We start from the raw sequence: 19,717 nt of genomic DNA on the forward strand, positions 1-19,717 counted from the left end.
TGTCAAATAAGCAAGCAGTAATGCCTGGCAGGGTGAGTGTTAATGTGTAATTAATGCCCACCCAGGGGTGTTGTGAGGCCCGATGCCACAGGCGGCGGGCCTCTACACCCCTGGAAGGGCATTAATTATACATTAACCCACACCCTGGAGGGCATTATTACACTTAGAGAATGGGCTCTCTGTAAAATTGTTGTGTTTTTCTTATGTATTTTTTAAGTACTATTTTATTTTTTAATAGATTTTTGATGTAAAATAGTTCCTCTGCCTAATGTTTCATACTTGCTGTAGTATATGTTAATGGTGTTAGAGGAAGCATTTGACATCCAGAATTTAACACTTTAAAACATCCAGGTATTTACTTTATATTTTTGGTCCCTTACTCCTAAAATTTTTGGTTTATTGCCAGTCATTGGAGACAGAAGTTACTAAATCATTTCATTCATTTGAGCTTCAAAGTTTTATTTCATTCGGATAATGACATGCATTTGAGTTTCAGAGTTCATATCCTTCAGAAAATACATGCTAACAATACAAATCCTGTTCTTCTAGCAAGTTTCAAAGTTTATAAGAGCAATATTTAAACAATATTTAAAATGCATTGTTTCCTAGAACCCCCCCCCCCCCCCGCCTATTATGTTAGGCTTTGTCCAGATTTCTTGTGCTAAGAGGTTGACAGGTATGTAAGAGGTCAAGAGGTATTTAAAACTGTTGCTGCTGCCAGGGATCATTCTCTCTTCACTCTGACACACACACACACACACACACACACACACACACACACACACACACACACACACACACACACACACACACTACCAGTGATTTTTCAATCCCTTTTACACTCTCTCTCTCTGTAGCTCTCTTTCTCTCTCACACACACACAATCACTCTCTGCTTTCATGCATGCATTCACTCATACATGCAGACAACAACATAAACACACACAATCATCTCTCTCTCTGTCTTACTTTCATGCACGCATACACTGTCTCTTTTTTATTTTATGCTATTTATTTATTTAAGTTTTTCTGTTATTTCTTTTTTTCTCAAAATTTTTTTATTTTTCAAATACAGTTGAATAAATTCCATAGTATTTGTATATAACATCTTAAATAACTATGTACACTATTTACATCAGTCTGACACCATAGCAGAGCTCAATATGTACATCTACTTTAGAGGTATAGCAATCCAATTATCAGATTGTATCTGTTCAGTTATTGTAAAGTGTCAATTAATGATAATACTTTTTCCATAGATTGTTAATAAATGGCTGAGGATGAATCCATAATTCTTTAATTTTAATTTCCAACAATGCTGTGGTCTTCAGTAGACTGTAGAAGTTTTCCAAAGTCGGTATTGTGTTTGTATTCCATCTTCTTGTTATACACTTCCTTGAGATTGCAGGTATTCCCCAAACTAGATACATATTTGACTTATTCAAATAAGGACCTTTGTACACATTTAATAACAGAGCTTTAGATAAGTTAAACGATTCATTAAAGCTTGTAAAAAGTTTTTAATACCATTCCAAACTGGCTTAATTTTAACACAGTCAAAAAAAATGTGATTCTAATCTGCACTGTGTATTTGCTCACAACTCCAACATATTCTCTTTGTGGAAGAATTAATTTTAGTAATTCTGTCTGGAGTTAAGAATGCTCTGTGCAACCATTTCCAATTAAAAACTTTCCAGTATTGTGTAAAGGATGCATGTTTTATTGATAATAAAATATTTTATTTAATTTCTTCAGTTAGCTGTAATTAGTGTCCTTTTGTTATATAATTCCAATATGAGGATTTGGGTGTTGTTTTATAATTTATCAATATCTTGTAAAATTTTAAAATACTTTTTCCCATATCATAATCATTATATATGATTTCATATAGGTATTTCATAAGTTTAGGTATTTCGCTAAATGAAGAGTTACTAATTATTCTGCATAAATCTTGCGAATACATCAGAATGCTTTGCACAGTTAGCCAATCTTGTTGTGGAATTTTGTATGTTGTTTCTATTGTTTCCATATCCAGAACTTTTAGTTCTTTGATACATTGAAACCAACAAACAAATCCTTTCTGTTCCCAGGGATTAATTATTTCTCTGTATATTTTATGTTGATAGCTCTTTATAACTATGAATGATGTTAAAAGATAAAACCAGATTTTGAAATCTATATTTGCATTAATAATTTTCATAAATGAGTCAGTGTAATAATTAATCATATGAGTTTTAGTGGGGTTCCTATCAGGTAGTCGAACTTCTGCAGGTTTGAACCTCATATGGTCGAGACCATAAGTTTGAATATGCTGAAATTCGAGCGTTTCAATGCAAATCTCTGTAAGGAGAGGTTTTCATTTTGTTCAATGTGGTATGATCTTGGAGTTGGTATATTTAAGTAGCGGGTGGTGTGGAGAGGTGCAGGGGGGCTTGCCCCCCTGCTTACAACAGTTTATTTTGTTTTCTTTTTGTTTTGTGTTTTATTCATAGTCAAAGTTTTTTAACTTCGAACAGGATGGTTTGAACATTCTGTGTTCGAAGTTATTAAAGTTCGACTATGTAATATAGACCCTTTTAGTGGGCTTAGTTATGTTATATTGCATACTAATGCATAATATGTGCCATGGCAATTTTTTTTTATCTATTTGAAATTTTTTTTGTAAATCAAATTTATTTATTGATATTACAGTTAGTAATTCTTTCCAATTTGCAGAATGATTTGGACTTATCCAATCTGAGATTGTTTTAGATATTGATGCTTTTATATATGTTTCTATATCAGGAATGATTAATCCTCCCTCTTTCCATGGTCTGATATGATATATGAAAGCTATTCTGTTTCTTTTGGGAAACCATAAAATTTTTATTAGGCATGAGTTTATTTCTTTGATATATTCCTTTCTGGTAACAGTTGTATTGCCGAAGCTATATATAGAATCTTGGGTAGTAAAACCATTCTTATTAACTGTAGTCTATCTTCAAATGGCTGTATTATTTTGTTTCATTTTTCCACGGAGATTTTAATTGTATTCATGATATTATTATAGTTTTTTGAGACTAATTCATTAATATCCTTGAATAACTCAATTCCTAGATATTTTAAGGTAGATTCTTGGTTCCCTATAATGTGATTCCACTTTGTCTGCAATTCTTTTTATTTTATTTAAAAATACAAATTTTTATTTTGAGTTATTGAAATGGAGTCCTGAAGTCCTGTAAAATGTGTCAATTAAAATATCTAATTCTTCTAATGTCTCTTTTGTATTGGATAATGTTAATAATATGTCATCAGCAAAGAGCATTACTTTAGAATTGTATTGTTCATAAATATCTACTCCTTTGATTTTTGTATTGTTATGTATTGAATCTACCAATATTTCAATAGCCAAAGCAAACAGAATCTGTGACATGGGACATCCTTGTTTAGTACCCTTTGTTATATGTATAGATTCAGAGGTGAAAGGACCTAGCTTAACATATGCTAAATTATTTGTATATATATTCTTTAGTAGATGAACAAAGGAAGGAGGAAATTCAAATAACACCAGAATTTTTAATAAATAGTCCAAATTTAGGGAATCAAAGGCTTTCTCTATATCTAAGCCAATTATGAGTGTTTCTTTATTAATAAAATCTATAAGAAAAAGTATCCTTTTAATATCGTCATGTATGTGTCTATGATATATAAAGCCAGTTTGATCATTATTTACTGTTTTGGATAGTGGTATTTTCACTCTGTTAGTTAATATTGTCATAAATATCTTATAGTCATTATTTAATAATGATATAGGTCTAGATGAGGTACAGAGGTTTGGGGATTTGTTTTCCTTTAGTATTGGTGTGATTAAGGAAAATCTCCAAGAGGGTGGTATTTAAGCTTGTGACTGAATTTCTAATAGAGTTTTATGGAAGAGGGATAGAATCCTTGAAGGAAAAAGTTTATATATTTCCATAATCATGACATTTATACCTGGAGCTTTATTATTTTTACCCTCTTTTATTGTAAGTGTAATTTCTTTGTAGGATATGAGTGCTTGCAGATCTAGTTTTAATTTTTCTAGTATTTTTTTATATTAAAACATTTTTCATTTAGATTTAATTGATAAATATGTATATTTTCTTTTTGGAAATGTTCCATATAGCGATTTCTATAGGCATCAAGAATGTCACCTATATCCGAGACGTTTTTCCAATTCTTTTCATGGAAGATACTTTTAATGTTATTAGCTTTTGATTCTATTTTGATTCTTGTGGATAAATTATGTAGATATTTGGGAGATGTGGCCAAGGTATTAATATTTAGTTTTTCTAAAGCTAAACTAGTTTTATGTGTTCGAATTTTGTTGTATTTATTGTTTAATACTTCTACTTTCTTTTTCATCTCCAAATTATTTTGATTTTTTTTAGCTTTTACTGACAAAAGTTTGGATTGTTGATCTAATAATTCAGAATCCCATTCTCTGATTTTTTTATACCAAGTTAGGGTTTTACCATATATGTAAGCTTTTCATGAGTCCCATTTATCATTATTTTATTTATCTCTGTGGTGTAATTAATATATAAAAAGAACTGTAATTCATATAATAACCAGGGTTTGAACACTTTAATTTTAGTTATATGTGATGGAATTCTGAAGTTAAAGATTAATGGCTTGTACCCATTTTGAAGTTTTAGTATCAATGAATTGTGGTCTGAAAAGGGGCAGGCAGTGATTGAGAAATTAATGATTTTAGAGTGTAAGTCATGGGCAGCAAATATTTTATCTATTCTAGTTTGTGTACTAAATCTGTGATCTTGATGGGAAAACAAAGATGTATCTTCTTTAAATTTGAAAGTATCTACAAGATGAAATTATTCTACCCACTTGTTTAAAGCTTTTGATACAGCAGATTTACACAGCAGTCTTTTATTTATAGTTTCAGAAATATCAAATATACAGTTAAAATCTCCTCCTAATATTAAGTTGCCTTTATAATTATTGGAAATTAAATCCAAGTGTTAGTTCCTCATCCAATGCCTGGGAACCAGTATAGACTGACTAGGCTCAATATTCTGTTATTATATTTAACTATTACTAATGCCATAAGCCTTCTTTATCTTCATACTTATAAATGATTTATGGGTCAATCACATTTGTTTTCCATAAAATTGTTACCACTTTTGTCTTTGTCTTATAAGTGGATTGCGCCAATATCATATATTCCTTAGGATTCCATTTGTAATTGTCATTTGTTTCAAAATTAGTTTCTTGAAGAAAGACAATTTGTGCTTTGTTCAGTTTTAAATATTTCAGTAGATTTGATCTCTTTCTAGGATTGTTTAAGCCATTGCTATTCAAAGATAATAAAGTTAAATCCATCTTAGGTTATTTAGACTATGTATTTTTTTTGTTTTATTGTGACTATTAAACATTTTCCTCTGATAACTATAAAGTATATGTTTGAGCTTTTAAAGGAAATTATCAGTTTTATACTTTGAGTGTTTACTAACAAAGTAATGTTTTGGTCAGGCAGACTAAAAATGCTTTTGCGAAATAACAAATTTAAATTAATAAATGTTAACAAAACTAAGATCCGCACTAGCCATGGAATGAAAATCATTCCTAATCTGATGGATATAACTAAATCCATCAGATTATCATTCATACCTTCACAATCCAGAACATCTGATCTCCATAAATTGAATTATCATATGAAGAATAGTTGTATTGTAATAGGAATAAGCAATATGGCATATAATGAAATTTTTTAGATTTAAATGGCAACATTCTATTTTGTATAATCAGCAAAGGTTAAACTGGGTGATTATTGTCAATTTAATACTATTTGTTCAGAATGTGATTGTTACATTCTGTGACATTCCTAGTTCAGCCTTCTATTGTTTCTCTTGAACAACTTTGTCAGTTTAATGTCATGTATAAAACATTGGTTACCTTGGTAACTGCTTAAGTATTATATATGGTCAAGATGAGTTAGAAAAACTACAATTCAAGTTAAAGCAATTACATGACTTGTTATGCATATTTACTTATATAAGAAAATTATCATCACCTTGATGTTCAATGTAGTGTATGTCATTTATGACAAGTTAAGACCGTAGTGCTATTATACACAAGCCCATGCTATTAAAGTCTGTCTTTAATATCTAAATTCAGCAGACTGCTTCATCTTATATGATGATTATATATTTTATGTCTAGATTTACTAAAATCATACATTACATAACTATTGTGTGTGGGTTTTTTTTTTTTTTTTTATCAAGAATCAACTTAATGAGCTAAACAAAGTGTTTGGAGACCATCAATATGTGTACATGTGGTTTAAAATAGTCATTTTATTATATATATTTTTTTAAACCAAAAACATAATTGCCAAGAATCATCTCGAAGGCTTCTCAGAGCCATTAAGCAATATCGTCACTCTGTCTCCTTTACCATAGCAACCTGGGAGTGTCTGTTTCTGTTAATGTGTCTGTGTACTGCATACCAGATGCTCGCAATGCTACTGAAGCAAAGCTTCACTTCACTGCAACTTCAAGCCTAAATTCCCTCTCTTTCAGCAAGGCAGCAGTCAGGAAAAGAACAGAGAGCAAAAAAAAAAAAAAAACAACCTCCCAACAAGTCGCCAGAACAAGACACAACACACTCCTCCAGCCCTCCCACCTCTTACTCAGCAGATGTACAAACAAACCATTCTCTGCCAAAATATCCCAAACCACAGCTCCATCCATCCCCCTCCCCCAGACCCAGGCCAAAACACCAAATGTCCCCTCCCAACACACAAGCACCAGCAAACCTTGACCATAAGCCACAACCCACAGCCCCCGGAAATGAAAAATATAACAGCTGCCACACAGCTGCATCCACGCACACCATGTCAGGCTTAATCAAACAGCACTTGAAGTTATGGTACCTGCCATAATTGATATTAATTATGTTCAGGCAGAATAATAATGACATCTGCACTAGCCACCAGACACAGCCACATCCATACACACCACTTCAGGATTGATCAAACAGCACTCAAAGCTATGATACCCACCATAATTGATATTACCTATGTTTAGACAGAATAATGATGACATTTGTACTAAGAGCTTGCTACTATTACCCAACCAGGATATACATTTCTAAATCATACTTTAACTGAAGAAGGCATTCGTCTCCATGACAGCATCTTCTCTTTTCTTCAAAACACTCTACTGTTACTGCTGTTATATATGATGTTAATTTGTGACATTTGAGTCTGAACTCTGATGAATGGCACCTTGTTGAATTAGTTAATTAATTACTTAAATTATTATAAGTAAAATCAATGAAAAATGAACAAGATAAGTATTCAGTGAGTTCAAGTAGGGGACTAGAAACGTCTATGTTTGTATTATATGTTGCTTTGTTCGGCTTATATATAATGTAAATAGTAGCCTATCTTGACCTACCTTTGTTTGTGAAGAATTATTGGACTCTTTGAACATTCAGAATAAATCAGTACTGTTTCTCAGTTGTTTAAGAAACCCTCCTTTTTTAAATAAAAACAGATGATAAGTGATGTACCATATCAGCTGATACTTTGAGAGATGTAGTTGTAAGAGTTATTTTCTTTTGGGACAGCTATATTGGAGAATTGCCAAATATACTGGAGCCATGAATGTCGGATTCAATAGTTTATTGAGCGCAAACAGAAACGCAAACAAAAACCGCTGTGTTGAAAAACAAAATTAAACTTGCAATTTTAATTTTGATAGCCAAATAATTCCAGTTTTTGTTTACAGCTATATTGGAATCATTTTTTTGTTTCTTCTTTCTAGCATCTGTACAAGGATTTGTTTCATTTATTCTTTTAAGAGTAGGGGCCATCCATTCCATTTATTCTGGGATATACACTATGTTGTTTTTGATGAATATAGTAGCTTCTTTTAAGCCTTTAAAGGTTCTCATCTCATTGGCAAAAAGTATTTTTGTCTTGGTTGGAAAGGCCAGCTGTGCTTTAATGTTGTTTTATTTCAATAGATTTTTTCCAAGCAGATTTTAATATTAGTTCCTTGTTCAGAAATGAAAGAATTTTATAACTCTGGATCTAGGTGGAGTATTTGTTGAGTTAGAAGCAGGTTTCCTCAGGTCTCTATGCGTCCTTTCAATTCCAAATGAAAGTCCCTGTTTCAGGTCTAAAAATTCAGGAATCCAGGTTGTTAAAAATAAAATAATGTCTTTTCCTTCAGTGCTTTCAGGCAGACCAAAGATCCTTATGTTGTTTCTCCTTTCCCTGTTTCCTAAGTCATCCATTTTGTTAAGCAGCCATGTATTCTGTTTAAGCAGACATTCTTTTTGGAATTCATCCTCTTTGAATCTCCCTTCAATGTCATTTAGAAAAGTCTCTATATTTGTTATTTTTGTATGGTGTTACTGTAATAGTTCCTTAATAGTATCAGTCTGTTTTTGAGAATTTAATTTGAGGTTTTCTAAGTCATTTTTAAAGCCATCGATCTTCAAAGATAGTTCCTGTAAGGTAGATGCCATTAATTGCAGTTCTTTTTTCCAAGCAGCATCTGGATGAGAATTCCTTGAGTTGCTCATATTCAGTGACTCAATATAGCTCCAAGTTACTTGACAGGAATAGTATTGTATATCTCCACCAAAACTGATATTTATGAGTTTAGTAGTTTATCTATAGATTTCTGACATTTTAAAATTGAAAATAATAACATTTTACTATATTATTATACTAGTTTATGGAGCTCTCAAAATTCACTGCTCTCAGTTAATCATCTAGTCTCCACCCTGAAGGACAAATGAAAATCAATGTATTTCATGGTTATGAATTCTTATTAATTTAAAGAAGTGTTTGAATACTTATGAACAGGTGCTGAAGATTACTTTTTGCAAGGTAAATCATTTATTTATTTATTTCCTTACTTCAAATGTGTAAGAATTAGTAAGACTGTACTGTAGTGTAATTAGCTGGTAACACTGTAATGAGACTGAGAACAAAAGTCTTTATCTGTTAATTACCCAAACTCATACTGAACAGGTGCCAGTCTCTCCTTTATGGGCCAAGTCTTATGTACTTTTCAGAATGAATTCTCCAAACACTGTAGTTCATTTAATAAGGCTGTATTAGATGTTCACAATATTCGAATACCGTCTTCAGTAACAATGCTGATAAACAATTAGTATTCAAACTTGCTACACATCATATTCTGATTCTCCTGAACAATGCAAACTAATATGGTCTTTATTTGACCTGTCTTCTGTACTCAGGCTCGAGTGTCTGTAATCTTTTCTGTAAATAACAGGTTGAACAAACTAACTAACCTTAACTGACTTAACTAACTGTATCTGAAGTATATTTTAATAATACCAAAACCATGTGATGCTTTACATACCCTTTTAGCCTTGGTTCCCTTGGTTTCCAAACTTGGTTCTTAATTTAACATTCTAGTAAGGAACATTCTGTAGCTGTCAATATTGTATCTTTGCCTTGAGAAAAGAACATTCTCTATTCCTGTATTTTCTGCACACTTTATGCTTATCTTTCCTTTCTAATAAAATGTTGACCAGCAAGGTTATCCTTTCTTTCTGCTTAACTGTCTTTTATGCATAAATGGAACACAATTACTTGGCCTGTTTTATCCTTTAGCCTGTCTAATATCTAATAACTACTTTAAAATGGAAGTCCCTAATCTAAAAGTTGCCCCTGAGGTCCCTGACAAAAGTCTGCAGGGACCTACTTCTGTAGTTACTTTACATTTGTATTGCTAACTACTATATAAAGTTTTATGCTATCTGACTCATAATCTAAAAAAAAAACAAAATTAAACTTGCAATTTTAATTTTGAGCACTAGATGTCACTTAAGCATTTATGTGGCATGTTTGGATTGAAATCTCTTAACTTTGTGATTTGATTTTCATATTACTTAGATTTATAGTCTTTAGAGTATTTTAAGTCTAAGTTCTGATGTATGAGTGATATATTTAAAACCTGTACATTATTCTGAAAATAAGTGTCCTTTAATTATCTGGCTTTTAAAGCTGATTAACCTGTCTTTAGGAATCTTTATTTAAGTTAGACAGAGTAGGATATGTTAAGACTGCCTGTTTTCTTTTATATCTCTGCATGCTGTAATGGTAAAGTTGCACTGTTTATTACCTATTTTTTTCACCTTATGAACTGGTGCCTTAGTGTACTAAGATGTCTCTCTCTTATAGCAAATGAAACTTTTTCCTGTTGTTGATAGATTTGCATTTTTAAACATTGTACTGTATTTTTATTGTATAGCCTATCAAGCATGATGGTTATTTTCTGAAGACTAATTGAAATCTGCACTTAAAAGATAACGTCATAATTGGTCTTGAAGCATAATTACCATATTCTGTATTAACTTGTGTCTATACATTTTTATTTAAACTTGCTCTATAATGCTGCTTACCTTTTTTAGTTTTTATGAATATTTATGAGATATAATAGTTTACTAAAACCTATACTTTCTGTATTTCAAGTCTATACCTTTGCATTGTCTATTACTGTCCTTTTAATTTCTGACTAATGTACAATAATTATGTAAGGTGCACTGTAATTTGTAAATGTGCACTGTAATCTGTAAACTAATTAACAAATTTTGGGATGTACCTCACAAAATATCTGCAGCTGCTGGAAAGGCCACAGAAGTACCTCACAAAGAGGATTACTGGCCTCAAACAAATGCCCTACACTGACCTCCTCAAAAAACTCCAACTTTACTCCATAGCATATCACCTACTCCGAGGTGATCTGTACCTAACATATAAAGTTATGTCAAACCCAGAGCTGTTGGACATGCTACACCTAAAGAAATCCCAGTCCCTCCGAGCTACATGCTCTAGGGACCTAAACCTTGTCACCACAGTAAACAGGACATGCTGGAGGGATAGATTCCTGTCCCAGAGACTTCCCATACTCTGGAACAGGCTACCCATTTATGTCAAGCAAAGTTCTTCATTAGCACTCTTCAAGAAAAATCTTGATGAGTGGATGGGAAATAGGAAATGCACCCCAGGGATCACTTCTGTGTCTCTGCTCAACAGTGGCACAGGAAAATATCTTTCTTGGGTGGCGTAAGCCAGAGAACCTTGTTGGCTAGGCTTACTTAGGCCCTTGGGCCGATAGCCTAGTACCTACCTATGAACCTATAAACCTATGAAATTAAGCTTGCCCTGTTATGCTTTGAGTGCATTGAATAACTATTACTACCCATCCATTAGATAACGTATTTTAATAGTTTAGTAAACTTATACTTTCTGTATTTCAGGTCTATACCTCTGCATTTTCTGTTAGTGTCTTTTTTAACTTTCTGACTAATGGACAATAATTATGTAAAGTGTACTGTATTTTGTAAATGAATTAACAAATTAAGCCTGCCATGTTATACCTTGAGTATACTGAATAACTATTACTACTTATTATTTAATAACTTATTTAATAAACCTGTAAAAAATAATTTTGTCACTTTACCCTTAACTAATGACTGAATAATGTAATAAGCCTGTTACAAATACGTCTATCACTTTACCCTTAACTGGCTAAATAATGTAATTCTGTTACTTTACTCTTACACTAATGACTGAATAATGTAAAGTAACTGAGTATTCTTTCTATATTTTGAGATTTGACTGAAATGTACTATACTGAACACATAACCGAGTATGAATGTCATATTCTGAATTTTGACTGAAATTTACATTAGCTTATACTGAACATTTAAAATAGCTGTGTATATTCTGGAAACTAAACTAATACTAAGTTAAAATTTATGAGTTAAAAGCAAGTATACATGTTTTAGATAGTTATATAACAATACTAGTTTCAGTTTATGTTTTTATCTATGTTCAGGCAGTACTGATAAAAAGATATTAATAGTTTAGTATCCAGAATATAACAATAACAGATTTTAGTTTGTCTCTGTTCAGGTAATACTGTTAAAATGTTTTCATGTTTCCAGACAATTATACAATAGTACTAGTTTTCAGTTTATCTATGTTCAAACAATGTTTTCATGTTTTCAGACAATTGTACAACAGTACTAGTTTTCAGTGTATCTATGTTCAGACAATCAAAATGATCTCAAGTTTTCAGACTATTGTGCAATAGGTTTATAGGTTCATAGGTTCATATTAGGCTATCTGCCCAAGGGCATTTATAAGCCTAGCCCATAGTTATGTGGCTTTCGCCACCCCTTTAGTTTGAATAAAAACTATGCCTATCATTTTTCTGTGCCTCTGTCAAGCAGTGACACTGAAGTAATCCCTGGGGTATATCTGCGATCTCCCATCCATTGGTCAAGATTCCTCTTGAACAAGGCCAGCGAGGTGCTCTGCCTCACATGTACCGGGATTTTGTTCCACAGCATAGGGAGTCTCTGGGTGATGAATCTGTCCCTCCAGCACGTTCTATTTATAACCGTGTCAAGGTTTAAGTCTCCCGCCCTTGTGGTTCTGAGGGATCTAGATTTTTGAGGTGAAGCATATTCATCAAATCTGGGTTTGACATGGCCTTATATGTCAGGCACAGGTCACCTCTGAGCAAGCGGTATGAGACTGAATAGAGCTGGAGTTCTTTCAGTCGGGCAGCATAAGACATATTTTGAGACCCTTTATCCTTTTGGTGAGGAACTTTTGGGGCCTTTCAAGCTGCATCAGGTGTCTGGTCAGATACATTCGAATGGGGCATTGTACTCAATCATAGGTCTAATGAGTGATGAGTACAGGGGACGATGACCTCCCTTGATCTAGATGTGAATCCCTTCATGATCAGGTGGGCAATATAGAAGGTTTTCCTAACTACTTTAGCAACATGAGTGTCAAGCGAAGGCTACTGTCAACTTGGGTCCCCAGATCCCTGATGACTTTTTCTGTGCTCAGTGGATTGCCACCTATATGGTAGCTAGGGGTAACCTTGTTTTTCCCGAAGGGTATGACTATGCATTTTTTGGCGTTTAACTTCAGGCCATGGCTCTGGCACCAGTTATCCATTTCTGTGAGGCCTTTCTGGAGGATATCTGTGTCAGATGTGTTTTCGACTATGGCCCAGTTTGCAGTCATCTGCAAACTTTGTCAGCCATAACCCTCCTGTGTTTGCTTGTACTTCAGAAAAGTAGATGCCGAACAAGAGTGGACCCAGGACTGAGCCCTGTGGGACACCACTTGTGACAGGCTTTGAGTCTGACATGGCTCCAGCAACTCTGACCCTGTGGGTTCTGTCACTTAGCCAGTTTGCAACCCATCTTGTGATGTATGGGTTTACATTCAAGCTGATGAGTTTTTCGATGATACCTGAGTGGGGTATTGTGTCGAAGGCCTTTGCCAGGTCGAGGTAGGCTGTATGGACTGCCTTTCCCTCATCAATGGCCTTGGTGACTGTCTCGAAAAAGTCAACCAAGTTTAAGAGGCAGGATCTGCCTTTGACAAAGCCAAACTGGGTTGGATCCAAAGTCTGCAAGTTCCCTATGTCTTTATTTATGAGTTCCATTATGATCCTCTCCATGGGCTTTGCAGATAAGGCTTGTCAAGCTAATGGGGCGGTAATTTCCAGGGTCTGTGGAGGCACCGCCCTTATGAAGTTGGACCACAGTCGCCGTGCGCCACTCCTTGGGTACGTATCCTGAGGTGAGGCTAAGATTAAACAGCTGTCCTAACTGTGGGTTTAATTCCTCGTTGAGTTCATGAAGCACTAGTAATAGTACTAGTTTTCAGTTTATCTATGTTCAAACAATGTTCTCATGTTTTCTGACAATTGTACAACAGTAATAGTTTTCATTCTGTGTTCAGACAATATGTTTCGGACAATTTGTCAACAGTACTAGCTTTCAGTCTATGTTCAGACAGTAATAGTTTGGTTTTCAGAATATAACACGTACCAGTTTCAGTTATGCTGGGTTTAGTTATCTGGGTTTAGTTAACACTCGCAAAAGATATTCTTTTAGTCCCTGCTCAGTCACCATTGTAAGAATTAATAAGACTGCACTGTTCTGTGATTAGCTGGTAACATTGTAATGAGACTGAGAACGAAAGTCTTTATCTGTTAATTACCCAAACTCATACTGAACAGGTGCCAGTCTCTCTATTATGGGCCAAGTCTTGTGTACTTTTCAGAATGAATTCTCCAAACACTGTAGTTCAATTAATAAGGCTTTATTAGATGTTCACAATATTCAAATACTGTCTTCATTAGCAATGTTGATAAATTGTTAGTATTCACCATTACTGCATGCCATATTCTGATTGTCCCTAATATAACAAAATGGTTACAAGTTCCCTTTTAAAAATGTTGCCATTTGATTCTTTTAGCTATATATGAAATTAAAACCACTTATTTTCATTTAGAGTTTAAAAGGTTAAACTATTCATTTTATTAAAAGTTAATCATTATTATGATGAAACTTATGTTAGGTGGTGCACTTTCTGATATCTTGGCATAGTTGAGTCATGTACTATTAAATATAATACAAACAAGCAATAATGCCTGACAGGTTGTGTGTTTTAATGTGAATTAGTGCTCACACCCAGGGGTGTTATGTGACCTGACACAGCATAACATCCCTGGAAGGGTGTTAATTGCACATTAACACATGCCCTGAAGGGCATTATTGTGCTTAGAAAATGGGCATTCTTAAAACTGTTGTGTTCATAGGTTCATAGGTTGGTACTAGGCTATCGGCCCTAGGGCCTAAGCAAGCCTAGCCATAACAATTCCCATTTCCCTGGATATTTCTTCCCACAATATTTACTTCTCTGGGCCCCTGTCTAGCAGGGCAACTGACATGATCCCCAGGGTGAATTTCCTGCCTCCCATCCAATCATCAAGGTTCCTTTTGAAGAGGGCCAATGAGGCGCTCTGCTTGATATGTATGGGCAGTCTATTCCAGAGTATGGGGAGTCTCTGGGTCAGGAACCTATCCCTCCAGCATGTTTTGTTCATTGTGATGACAAGGTTTAGATCCTTGGAGCATGTGGCTCTGAGGGATTGGGATTTCTTTAAGTGGAGCATGTCCAACAGCTCAGGGTTTGACATGGCCTTGTATGTTAAGCAGAGATCGCCTCTGAGTAGACGATATGCCACAGAGTATAGGTGGAGTTTCTTTAGACGGTCAGCATATGGCATCTGCTTTAGGCCTGTGATTCTTTTAGTGAGGTATATCTGTGGCCTTTTCAGCTGTTGCAGATGTCTTGTGAGGTACATACTAAATGGGGCATTATACTCTATAATGGGTGTTTTACTTACATATTTGTATATTTTTATTAGCATATTATTTTTTATCTATGTTTTTATATATAAAAAATATAATATGCTAATAAAAATATACAAATATGTAAGTAAACACAGGGGTGTTACACTGTATCAGACCACATAACACCCCTGGGCGAGCATTAATTGCAGCGTTAGCATTATCGCTCTCCAGTTTGATTCTCGGCTGGAGCGCCTTCTGTGCGGAGTCTGCATGTCCTCCCCATGGTCGAGTGAACTTTAAAGACATGCAGGTAGGTATGTGCGTGAGTAGGTGCGCCTTCTATGAAGGTTGGGCACCGAGCTGGCAACTCAACATCATAAAAATTCACTGCCAATCATTAGCAGACTGGAGTTCCGCTGTTGCCACCCCTAACCAGGAAAAGCCAAAAGAAAGTTTTTTTTATATATATTTTTGATGTAAAATAGTTCCTCCATCTAATGTTTCAGGCTTGCTGTAGTACATGTTAATAGTGTTGGAGGAAGTATTTTACATCCAAATATAACACTTTAAGCCATGTCCTAGTTTTTACTTTAGGTTTTGTTCCCTACTCCTAAAACGTTTGGTTTGTTGCCAATTATTAGAGACAGATGTCACTAAATTATGACACAGATTTGAGTTTCAGACTTTTATTTCCTTCAGAAAATTCATGTTAATACAATTTTTTTTTATTTAAGCAAGTTTTTTTTTAATTTTATAAGAGCAATAATTAAAGTCTAGTTCTATTTTTGAGCCTTTGTTTTCTATTTACTTTAGGCTTTATCCAGATTTCTTCAGCTGAAAGGTCCAGAGGTATGCAAAGTTCTTTACTGCTGTTGCTGCCACTCTCTCTCTCTCTCACATGCACACCTCTGCTTCATAAAATGCATGCTAACAGAAACTCTGTTATTCTAGTAAATTCCTAAGTTTATAAGAGCAAAATTTAAAATCGCTTCTTATTTTCATTCCTTTCTTCCCTGTTATTTGTGGCTCTATCCTGAGTTTTCATGCTAACATATTGAGAGGTATGGTCCAAAGGTACGCACACCTCTTGAATGATGCTGTTGCCAGGTTATCTGGAGATTTGAGGAGAAAAGGTGGTGAAGTGCATTTAATAAATAATGTCAATAATTAAGAGTTCTATACTTCCTTTTATTTCTGAAAATGCACATTAATTTACAATGTCTTGCTCTGTCAGCTTCTAAGGGGAAAAGCAGCATAGCTCTCAACCTTCCATCTCCAAAATGAGGAACATTGGCCTTCATAATGTGAAACAAATGGGCAAAATGTGGAACACACACAGTAATGGCTTGCTATGGCGGCTGTGGTGGTGCAGTGGTTAGCATTGCTGCCTCACAGCAAGAGGTTCTCCAGTTCAATCCTCGGCTGGGGTGCCTTCTGTGTGGAGTCTGCATGTCCTTCCCATGGTCACATGGGTTTCCTCTGGGTGCTCCAGTTTCCTCCCACATCCCAAAGACATTCTATCAGTGGATTGGATGCTCTAAATTGGCCCTAGGTGTGAGTGCATTCGTGTGCCTTCCATGGAAGGTTGGGTACCATGCTGGCAACTCGACACCATAAAAAGCTCCACTGCCAATCATGAGTGGACAGGTGATCTGCTGTAGTGACCCCTAACAGTGAAAAAGCCAGAAGAAGAAGATACTAATGGCTTACTAACAACTTCAAGTAGGAAGGCTATAGAATGGTTAAAATATGCTGGTTTCACGTATAAAAAAGATCTTTTAATGAATTAATATGATTCAATTTTATTTACCTTGGATTTCACTGAAAAAAGTTCCTAACACTGAATGTGTGACAGAATCTTTCAGTGTGGAACTTTGAGGAACATTAACTTTTTAAGACCCAAATGAGGTACGTTCCTCATAATGAGGTACACTTGAGAGGTATGAAAAGCAGTAATAATATTTTATAAAGTTTCCATGACAGTCCCTTTTCTTTCTGCAATTGTTCCTGGTTCTGAAGTTGAGGGCTATGTCCTGCCAAAAAAAAAGGGAGCTATAGTAACCATATATGTAAATGTAGCGCATTCCATTTCTTCCTCAAGTTTCTAGTCAGCCCATTAGTAACAAAACTGTTCTTTGTTAACTGAAATATTCTAAAAATAATATTTTTCCATGTTCTGGCTTTGATTAAAACTTGTATGTACAAGAAAATGTTTGCATGTAAAGTAATTAAATGGCACATCACGGAACAGTTTTCTAAAACTGCAAACACATTAAGAATATATTCTTGTGAGTGTGTGTCACTGAAATGTGCAGTTCTGAGATGTGTTATAGAAATGTGATATATATATATATATATATATATATATATATATATATATATATATATATATATATATATGGTTCTAGGTTATAACACCGGCAGCACACAACATCGACAACGACATCACCGACACCACATCATCGACAGTTCACAAACACGACACCGCACACACTCAACACATCATCACAACAACCAATAAATAAAACAAATTCCCTGACCAAAAACCACACACACACAACACAAGCACACCTAAATCCTAACAAACAAACATTAAACCTTACATACACAACTATCCACAACCCTAACCAAAACCCTAACCCTAAGGTCCGTCACTATCGCACACTATCCTAACCCGCGCCCTAACCCTAACTCACTTAACCCACCCCTAACCCAAAACAATTCACTACTGCACCCTTACCTAACCCGCGCCCTAACCCTAACTCACTTAACCCGCCCCTAACCCAAAACATTCACTACTGCACCCTTACCTAACTCGCGCCCTAACCCTAACTCACTTAACCCACCCCTACCCCTACAGACCGTCAACATCGCACACTTACCTTACTCGCACCCTAATGTCCGTCACTACCGCATACTTACACATCCTTTCCCCATCTCGGTGTTCTCCGCGTTGGTGTTTTCATCCGTCGATCTTCTGGCGTCAGTGAATTCACTGTCGGTCTTCTCATCTGTCGACGTTGTAACCTAGACCCATATATATATATATATATAAATATATATATATATATATATATAAATATATATATATATATATATATATATATATATATATATATATATATATATATATATATATATATATATATATATATATATATATATATATATATATATATATATTCACAGATGTATTAATTGCAGGCCTGCTTGAGTAACAAAACATTTTTAGTAAATACCACCAAGACCTCTCAGCTATCCCAGATCTTGCAAAACATTCTTGGCTTTGCATCATATTTTAGCCCTTTCCCAACACTGCTATTTTCTGGTAAGTCACCAGTGATTACAGTCAATCTCACTGTTCACTCTCTCTCTCACTCATACAGTCCCTTCTGCTTTCATGCATGCATCCATTCACACACACAGGCAGCAACATAAAAACACACATATAGACCCCTAATGCACACACACTTTTTTCCCATTTCATTTACTTTTTTTACACTTCCTAAACAGCAAAAACACTGCTTAGCTAGTGTAAAACCGGTCACTATCTCACACTCATACAACCATACACTCACACACAAACACATACTCACATTTTTTTATTTTACTTTACTTTTTATTTTATTTTACACTCACTAAACAGCAAAAGCACTGGCCATTGCATTTTCTCAGTCTGAGCTCCAAGGCAACCTGATATGCTGCCGTGAAGGAGCAGACTCGTTTCTCAGTGGGTGTTCGTTCTCCAATCAGGGTGCCGATGTACAGTTTGCCCATTCTCTAACGTGTAATTAAAGCCCGCCGAAGGGGGCAATGAGGCCTGATGCTGTAGGTGGAGGGCCTCTACACCCCTGGAAGGGTGTTAATTACACATTAATGCAATTATACATTAATACACATCCTGGAGGGCATTATTGTGCTTTGATAATGTGATCTCTGTAAAATTGTTGTGTTTTACTTTTTTTATTTTTTAAGTAATATATTATTTTTTATATATTTTTGATGTAAAATAGTTCCTCCACCTAATGTTTCAAACATGCTGTAGTATATGTTAATGGTGTTGGAAGAAGCATTTTACATTAAAAATATATAAAAAGATATGTTGCTGTAGGAGGTTGAGAGGCATAATTCTCAACCTCTTAGAACAAGAAATCTGGACAAAGCAATAAATAGTGAGGGATAAAAAGCCAAAAATAGGGACAGTTTTTAAATATTGCTATTACAAACATAGAAAGTTGATATAATGGGTCTATGTTATCTTGCCGAAATGGCAATACAGCGAATGCCATTTCAGCGACACTTAAACATTGATCCACCACTTCCGCGAATGTCCAGAACATCGATTTTTTTTCCAAGGGTAAAAAAATCATTAGTCCAACCACACACAGAACACCATAATTAACATTACAAAGTGGGGGACTTTGCCACTCACACCCCCCCAATGTGGGGGGTTGTGCCTCCCACACCCCCCTAACTAAATATATCAACTCTGAGATCGCACTACAGTGGGGAAAAGG

General features: G+C 34.8%; 1 protein-coding gene across 1 annotated transcript in view; it reads left to right on the top strand.

Moving 5' to 3' along the window:
* LOC122814248 (adenylate kinase isoenzyme 5-like) overlaps positions 1-19,717 on the top strand; it is a 2,798,058-nt gene that overhangs the window by 1,716,789 nt on the left and 1,061,552 nt on the right. The window contains exon 5 of the mRNA XM_044086846.1: positions 16,014-16,049. Coding sequence (XP_043942781.1) covers positions 16,014-16,049 — 36 coding nt within the window. The remainder of the gene's footprint in view (positions 1-16,013; positions 16,050-19,717) is intronic.

This window comes from Protopterus annectens, chromosome 10.part0 (genome assembly GCF_019279795.1).
Source record: "Protopterus annectens isolate FY-2018-M chromosome 10.part0, PAN1.0, whole genome shotgun sequence".
Taxonomy (NCBI): domain Eukaryota; kingdom Metazoa; phylum Chordata; order Ceratodontiformes; family Protopteridae; genus Protopterus; species Protopterus annectens.